We start from the raw sequence: 7,929 nt of genomic DNA, 5'->3' as shown, positions 1-7,929 counted from the left end.
TTTACCTGATGTACTTTAAGTATTTTTGAAGCTACTTTTATACTTTTACTCTAGTAAAACATTGAATGCAGGACTTTTACTTGTAACAAAGTATTTTTACACTGTAGTATTGCTACTTTTCTAAAGTAAATGATGTACAACGACATCATATTAACAGACTGTATATGTTCAAAATTCCATGCTTGTATTTTGAAGGACAGACGCCCAAACCGGAAGTGTTGCTCATCTCACTCCAGCCTGCTGGAAGAAGCAACGACAACGTCATTACACCTTTAGCGGTCATTTGAAGCGCTGTTAATGATTTACGGGGCGAGTGACATTAAGTAGCGACCATAAATACAGAAGAGGTAGCTCAACCGTTCATCTAACGACAGTATTTACAGCCTCCACCCGGACCGGAAACGTTGGGACCGGTGAGATTATCAGCACGGACAGGTGAGGCTGACAGTTACCTTTTATTTACAAACCAACGACAAAAGCCCGTTTCCGGCTCTCCTTGTTTACATCGACGTTCAGGTGTTCTGGGATCTGCTGTTGCTGTCTGGCAGTGTTCGATCGCTCACTTCCTGTTTCTGTTCGTATTCCAAATTTCTTTTTGGTGCAGTTTATTAAATACAGATAAAAGCCGCAGAAACACTGTATGATACATCTGAAATGAGTTGTTTGACGCGTGTCTTTCTGTTTTTGAGTAAACGTTGTCCTTTGACCGTCTTCTTCCTGTGCACGTGACGCATGCGCATTTAATTAGTTCAGATATTCCAGAAGAGCAGAGACAAGATGCTGAAGTGCGGTCACTGGGCTCTTCTGCCCCCCATCTTCTCTGCCTTCACTGCTGCTGGACTGTGGCTGGTGTAAGTCCTGCTCCCCACATCTCAAGCTTTCTCTCATGCTGTCCTGTCATATTATGTACCGCGGTGTTGCACAGCTACTACAAACTGACAAAAAAAACTACAAAGAGATACAATATGACTACAAAAGAGACAGAAAACGACTATGAAGAGACAAAAGTACTTCAAAAACACACACAACTACTACAAACTGACAGAAAGACAAAGAAAGGCAAAGCGATTACAAAGTGACTGAAAACTACGAGAGACAAAAAAAATGACTATAAAGAAATACAAACAACTACCAAGAGACACAAGAGGATTTAAAAAAAGATGCAAATAATGACAAAAATACACCAACGACTATGAGGAGACAACAATCATGACAAGAGACACAAAATGACCACAAAGACACAAAAAACTACAAGACAATAGTAAAATGTCTACAAAGACACAAAAACTGGAGGCACAATATATTGTTAATAATAATATACATTCCCCATGTTCTGATGAATTTTAATAGATACTTCATTGCTGTCCGTGATGAGAAAATAGTACCACTGGGCTCGAAATCCTGGTAAGAATTACACAACATTATATACAGTAAATAATGAGCCTTATATATCTTTTTGGATTAAGATTTGTTTTTCCATGTTTTTAGGAGAACAAATGGCTCCTTTTATCCTCCATACATTAGGTACATGCTCATCATTTCCTTTTCACAATGATAGCAGCGTTTTCATTTTCTGTATATTAGAAGAGCAAATGCAAATGTTTCACCTTTCCGCCTTCAGTATTGCAGGTAACTTTCCACCGGCCAGCTGCATCTTCAGTGAGGTCATGAACTTGTCTGCATTTCTGGGTAAGAACAGTAATCCACCGGTGTTCAGTGCGGATATCTCAGCGCTGCAGAAACTGATTTTTAAAGGCTGAGACTAATGAAAAGACTAATACTGCGTTCCAGTACTACTATGCTGTTTCGTACACCAGGAAAAGATTGGCAGCATGCTTTTCTGGCTATTTTTACTGACAATCCTGTGCACAGTGTTGCCACTCTCTCCAAATCGCATACTTTTTCTTTAAGCTACTGGCTGCAACAGTCTGAGCAAGAGGGTCAGAGGTCAAGGTGTGATGTTATGATGAAGTATTTTGTCCCAGTTGTATACATACTGTATGCAGTATGTATACGATCTGGAACGCATCCTAAAACCAACAGTGTGTTGGTCCGTCTCTCAGTACTTCCCCACTCTGTCTGTGTAATTAAATGCTGGTTTTGGTCTTTTCATGAGATTTGTTGATAATAATAAGAGAATTATCAGATGTCACCAAACAACATGTAACGTGCCACACAGTTGTTGAATTAAGCCAACAGTTCATTTTTATTTGGTTCTCCTTCATCACAGCGTTCTTCACGGCCGTCCTCAGATACCTTCAGCTGAAACCCAGAATAGACAAGCCGTGGCTGAACGTTGGCAGTCTGACGGCTTTCTCTATTGGCTGCTTTGGAATGACGCTTGTGGGAAACTTCCAGGTAAGCGCTTGCAGGTGGACTCACCTGCAGGTTCAGTTGCAGAGGCTTGACACGAGTTCATTGCTGGATTTTGGTGTTTTAGCTCTTCAGCGACGAGGTGATTCACAACCTGGGCACCTTCATGACGTTCGGGCTGGGAACGCTGTACTGCTGGGCGCAGTCCTACATCACCCTGAGAGTTGACATTAAGAACGAGGGGAGGAGGGCTGGGATCGTTCGCTTCCTGTTGTCGGGGTCCATCACTCTCTGCATGGTGCTCTGTATCCTTTTCAAACACAATGACTGATGGGAGGTTATGAATTTAAAGGAGCCCTGTGGAGTTTTCTTTGAGCGAAACTGAAGTCTGCGTATATTCAGAGCTCTATGTGATGATTTCAGCTTGTTTTGTCTCATGCCTCTCGCAGCTCTGGTTAGCTTAGCTTAGCATGAAGACTGGAGAAGGAGAAACTTTCTCTGTCCACAATTTGTTGTTTTAACACTTTAGTTTTTGCATACATCAAATAAAATGTGTGAACTTGTGAGCTTTACAGGTGCATGCAGGTAGGTTTTGTCACCTTCAGACCTCCTGGTTCCAGTCTTTATGCTAAGCTAAGCTAACTGGCTCTAACTTCATATGTGAGTGGTCTTTCTGCATTTTCACCAGTTGGAAGCAGGAACTAGCTGAGGCCGATGTTAATCCTTAATAAGCATTTTATTTATTTATATATACATATATAGACTGAGTGCATGGGTTACTTAGTTGTGTTTTCATGTACTGCCATCCTTCGTCTCACCTTAACTCACCTGATGCAGACTTCTCCCTGATGGGTCTGGGCCTCCACACACAAGCAGCTCAGTGCCAGTGGGCGCTGGTAATGTTCTTCCTCATCTTCCTCAGCACTTTCGCCATCGAGTTCCGTCACAGCCGCTTTGACATTGTGTGCATACATTTTTTTTAGAAAGCGATACCAAAAACCTGCTTTGTTTACAATCTGTTTGCTTTGTATGTACGAATGTTTTGTTGAATTACTTTTGCCATTTTCGAAACTTCTTTTTGAACATTATTGACTTCTAAATTGTTTTGAAACTTTTCAAATCTTTGCTTTAATATCATTTGAATGTATTTATGTAATTAGTTTCATGTAGCTCTTTAATTGCAGCTTTGCACAATCAGTATCACGAAAAATAAAACTAAATTTGTCAAGTGAGGTTTGTGGATTATTCAGAGTCACTGGAACATTTTTGTTTACATTTATTTATTTTTCTACTCTGTCACATTTTTATCAGGTTTAGTTACTTTGCAGATTTTTTTTTAAATACAACATATGATTAACTTAGAAATTATGACATACTATTGTTACATGTTAAACTACCAGCAGAATAGGAAAAGGCAATAAAACCCTAAAAAAGAAAAATGATTAAAAAAGTAAATAAAATGAGCTCCACCTTTACCAGCAACACCATTAATGTGATTTACACATGATTATAAACCAGTTGCTTAATATAATATTCTGAAATGGGCAATTTTGCATCATGAGTATTTTTACCTTTCATACTTTAAGTATTTTTGAAGTTACTTTTTTACTTTTACTTTAGTAAAATTTTGAATGCTGGAGTATTTTTACACTGTAGTATTGCTACTTTTCTAAAGTAAATGATGTACAACGACATCATATTAACAGACTGTATATGTTCAAAATTCCATGCTTGTATTTTGAAGGACAGACGCCCAAACCGGAAGTGTTGCTCATCTCACTCCAGCCTGCTGGAAGAAGCAACGACAACGTCATTACACCTTTAGCGGTCATTTGAAGCGCTGTTAATGATTTACGGGGCGAGTGACATTAAGTAGCGACCATAAATACAGAAGAGGTAGCTCAACCGTTCATCTAACGACAGTATTTACAGCCTCCACCCGGACCGGAAACGTTGGGACCGGTGAGATTATCAGCACGGACAGGTGAGGCTGACAGTTACCTTTTATTTACAAACCAACGACAAAAGCCCGTTTCCGGCTCTCCTTGTTTACATCGACGTTCAGGTGTTCTGGGATCTGCTGTTGCTGTCTGGCAGTGTTCGATCGCTCACTTCCTGTTTCTGTTCGTATTCCAAATTTCTTTTTGGTGCAGTTTATTAAATACAGATAAAAGCCGCAGAAACACTGTATGATACATCTGAAATGAGTTGTTTGACGCGTGTCTTTCTGTTTTTGAGTAAACGTTGTCCTTTGACCGTCTTCTTCCTGTGCACGTGACGCATGCGCATTTAATTAGTTCAGATATTCCAGACGAGCAGAGACAAGATGCTGAAGTGCGGTCAGTGGGCTCTTCTGCCCCCCATCTTCTCTGCCTTCACTGCTGCTGGACTGTGGCTGGTGTAAGTCCTGCTCCCCACATCTCAAGCTTTCTCTCATGCTGTCCTGTCATATCATGTACCGCGGTGTTGCACAGCTACTACAAACTGACAAAAAAAAAACTACAGAGATACAATATGACTACAAAAGAGACAGAAAACGACTATGAAGAGACAAAAGTACTTCAAAAACACACACAACTACTACAAACTGACAGAAAGACAAAGAAAGGCAAAGCGATTACAAAGTGACTGAAAACTACGAGAGACAAAAAAAAATGACTATAAAGAAATACAAACAACTACCAAGAAACACAAGAGGATTTAAAAAAAGATGCAAATAATGACAAAAATACACCAACGACTATGAGGTGACAACAATCATGACAAGAGACACAAAATGACCACAAAGACACAAAAAACTACAAGACAATAGTAAAATGTCTACAGAGACACAAAAAACTGGAGGCACAATATATTGTTAATAATAATATACATTCCCCATGTTCTGATGAATTTTAATAGATACTTCATTGCTGTCCATGATGAGAAAATAGTACCACTGGGCTCGAAATCCTGGTAAGAATTACACAACATTATATACAGTAAATAATGAGCCTTATATATCTTTTTGGATTAAGATTTGTTTTTCCATGTTTTTAGGAGAACAAATGGCTCCTTTTATCCTCCATACATTAGGTACATGCTCATCATTTCCTTTTCACAATGATAGCAGCGTTTTCATTTTCTGTATATTAGAAGAGCAAATGCAAATGTTTCACCTTTCCGCCTTCAGTATTGCAGGTAACTTTCCACCGGCCAGCTGCATCTTCAGTGAGGTCATGAACTTGTCTGCATTTCTGGGTAAGAACAGTAATCCACCGGTGTTCAGTGCGGATATCTCAGCGCTGCAGAAACTGATTTTTAAAGGCTGAGACTAATGAAAAGACTAATACTGCGTTCCAGTACTACTATGCTGTTTCGTACACCAGGAAAAGATTGGCAGCATGCTTTTCTGGCTATTTTTACTGACAATCCTGTGCACAGTGTTGCCACTCTCTCCAAATCGCATACTTTTTCTTTAAGCTACTGGCTGCAACAGTCTGAGCAAGAGGGTCAGAGGTCAAGGTGTGATGTTATGATGAAGTATTTTGTCCCAGTTGTATACATACTGTATGCAGTATGTATACGATCTGGAACGCATCCTAAAACCAACAGTGTGTTGGTCCGTCTCTCAGTACTTCCCCACTCTGTCTGTGTAATTAAATGCTGGTTTTGGTCTTTTCATGAGATTTGTTGATAATAATAAGAGAATTATCAGATGTCACCAAACAACATGTAACGTGCCACACAGTTGTTGAATTAAGCCAACAGTTCATTTTTATTTGGTTCTCCTTCATCACAGCGTTCTTCACGGCCGTCCTCAGATACCTTCAGCTGAAACCCAGAATAGACAAGCCGTGGCTGAACGTTGGCAGTCTGACGGCTTTCTCTATTGGCTGCTTTGGAATGACGCTTGTGGGAAACTTCCAGGTAAGCGCTTGCAGGTGGACTCACCTGCAGGTTCAGTTGCAGAGGCTTGACACGAGTTCATTGCTGGATTTTGGTGTTTTAGCTCTTCAGCGATGAAGTGATTCACAACCTGGGCACCTTCATGACGTTCGGGCTGGGAACGCTGTACTGCTGGGCGCAGTCCTACATCACCCTGAGAGTTGACATTAAGAACGAGGGGAGGAGGGCTGGGATCGTTCGCTTCCTGTTGTCGGGGTCCATCACTCTCTGCATGGTGCTCTGTATCCTTTTCAAACACAATGACTGATGGGAGGTTATGAATTTAAAGGAGCCCTGTGGAGTTTTCTTTGAGCGAAACTGAAGTCTGCATATAGTCAGAGCTCTATGTGATGACTTCAGCTTGTTTTTAGCGTTGCTCTGCCTCTCGCTCTACGGGGAACTCCACTGATATTAAATCTCAAAGTCGGCAAACGATGGTTAACTTAGCTTAGCATGAAGACTGGAGAAGGAGAAACTTTCTCTGTCCACAATTTGTTGTTTTAGCACTTTAGTTTTTGCATACATCAAATAAAATGTGTGAACTTGTGAGCTTTACAGGTGCATGCAGGTAGGTTTTGTCACCTTCAGACCTCCTGGTTCCAGTCTTTATGCTAAGCTAAGCTAACTGGCTCTAACTTCATATGTGAGTGGTCTTTCTGCATTTTCACCAGTTAGAAGCAGGAACTAGCTGAGGCCGATGTTAATCCTTAATGAGCATCATATGTGTGTGTGTGTGTGTGTGTGTTTATATATATACACACACACACACACTACAAGATATCAATTTACTGAATCGATTAACAAAATATCTGCAGATTAATTTGACTGGCTGGACTTCTGAATCCCACATTAAACCGGCTGCAGACTGAGTGCACAGGTTGCTTCCTTGTGTTTTCATGTACTGCCATCCTTCGTCTCACCTTAACTCACCTGATGCAGACTTCTCCCTGATGGGTCTGGGCCTCCACACGCAAGCAGCTCAGTGCCAGTGGGCGCTGGTAATGTTCTTCCTCATCTTCCTCGGCACTTTCGCCATCGAGTTCCGTCACAGCCGCTTTGACATTGTGTGCACAGACGACTGTGGGCGTCCATTAAGCCTGTCGGAGAACCCCTCTGAGGCGTCCACGTATCAGCCGGACGAACCGTAGAGGTGTTACACTGTCTCATGCTGTAAAATACTCGGGTGGAACTGCACCAGGTGGATCAGCAAGATTAGATTAGACCTTGTATTTACGTTACTGCTATCATTAGTAACAGGGGGCAGGGGTGTGCTCCCATCAGGTCTTAACTCCCTGTTACAAATGAACAAATCACTGACTATATGTATTCATGACTGACTGTTCTATTTTTGCTATCTACACCAAAAATCTGCTTTGTTTACAATCTGTTTGCTTTGTACGTACGAATGTTTTGTGGAATTACTTTTACCATTTCTGAAACTTCTTTTTAAACATTAATCTAAATTGAATCTAAATTGTTGTTGAAACTTCTTAAATCTTTGCTTTTATATCATTTGAATGTATTTATGTAATTAGTTTCATGTAGCTCTTTAAATGCAGCTTTGCACAATCAGTATCACGAAAAATAAAAGTAAATTTGTCAAGTGAGGTTTGTGGATTATTCAGAGTCACTGGAACATTTTTGGAGAGATGAAGCTGAAGTCAGCTGTAGCTTATCTTATCCTAGCAC

At 40.6% G+C, this 7,929-nt stretch overlaps 2 protein-coding genes across 5 annotated transcripts; both read left to right on the top strand.

Moving 5' to 3' along the window:
- The first annotated feature begins 245 nt into the window (after positions 1 to 245).
- LOC121623252 (transmembrane protein 150C-like) lies at positions 246 to 3,533 on the top strand. Of its 2 annotated transcripts, none has more exons than XM_041960475.1 (8): positions 246 to 435; positions 754 to 851; positions 1,351 to 1,404; positions 1,489 to 1,524; positions 1,622 to 1,689; positions 2,231 to 2,358; positions 2,441 to 2,618; positions 3,151 to 3,533. In XM_041960475.1, exons 2-8 carry the CDS (start codon positions 778 to 780, stop codon positions 3,294 to 3,296), a joined length of 684 nt encoding a protein of 227 aa, XP_041816409.1. In that variant the 5' UTR covers positions 246 to 435; positions 754 to 777; the 3' UTR covers positions 3,297 to 3,533. The 2 variants fall into 2 exon arrangements, with proteins under 2 accessions (XP_041816409.1, XP_041816408.1); XM_041960474.1 differs by having other exon boundaries at positions 749 to 851.
- A 574-nt stretch (positions 3,534 to 4,107) lies between these two features.
- On the top strand, positions 4,108 to 7,840 carry tmem150c (transmembrane protein 150C). 3 transcript variants are annotated; one of them, XM_041960399.1, is made up of 8 exons: positions 4,108 to 4,297; positions 4,616 to 4,713; positions 5,215 to 5,268; positions 5,353 to 5,388; positions 5,486 to 5,553; positions 6,095 to 6,222; positions 6,305 to 6,482; positions 7,180 to 7,840. In XM_041960399.1, the coding sequence occupies exons 2-8, from the start codon at positions 4,640 to 4,642 to the stop codon at positions 7,386 to 7,388; spliced, it is 747 nt and encodes a 248-aa protein (XP_041816333.1). In that variant the 5' UTR covers positions 4,108 to 4,297; positions 4,616 to 4,639; the 3' UTR covers positions 7,389 to 7,840. The 3 variants fall into 3 exon arrangements, with proteins under 3 accessions (XP_041816333.1, XP_041816331.1, XP_041816330.1); XM_041960397.1 differs by having other exon boundaries at positions 4,611 to 4,713; XM_041960396.1 differs by lacking the exon at positions 4,108 to 4,297 and having other exon boundaries at positions 4,307 to 4,713.
- The last annotated feature ends 89 nt before the right edge of the window (positions 7,841 to 7,929 follow it).

Source organism: Chelmon rostratus, chromosome 19 (assembly GCF_017976325.1).
Source record: "Chelmon rostratus isolate fCheRos1 chromosome 19, fCheRos1.pri, whole genome shotgun sequence".
Taxonomy (NCBI): Eukaryota; Metazoa; Chordata; class Actinopteri; order Chaetodontiformes; family Chaetodontidae; genus Chelmon; species Chelmon rostratus.
This window is presented reverse-complemented; position numbering and strand designations above follow the sequence as displayed.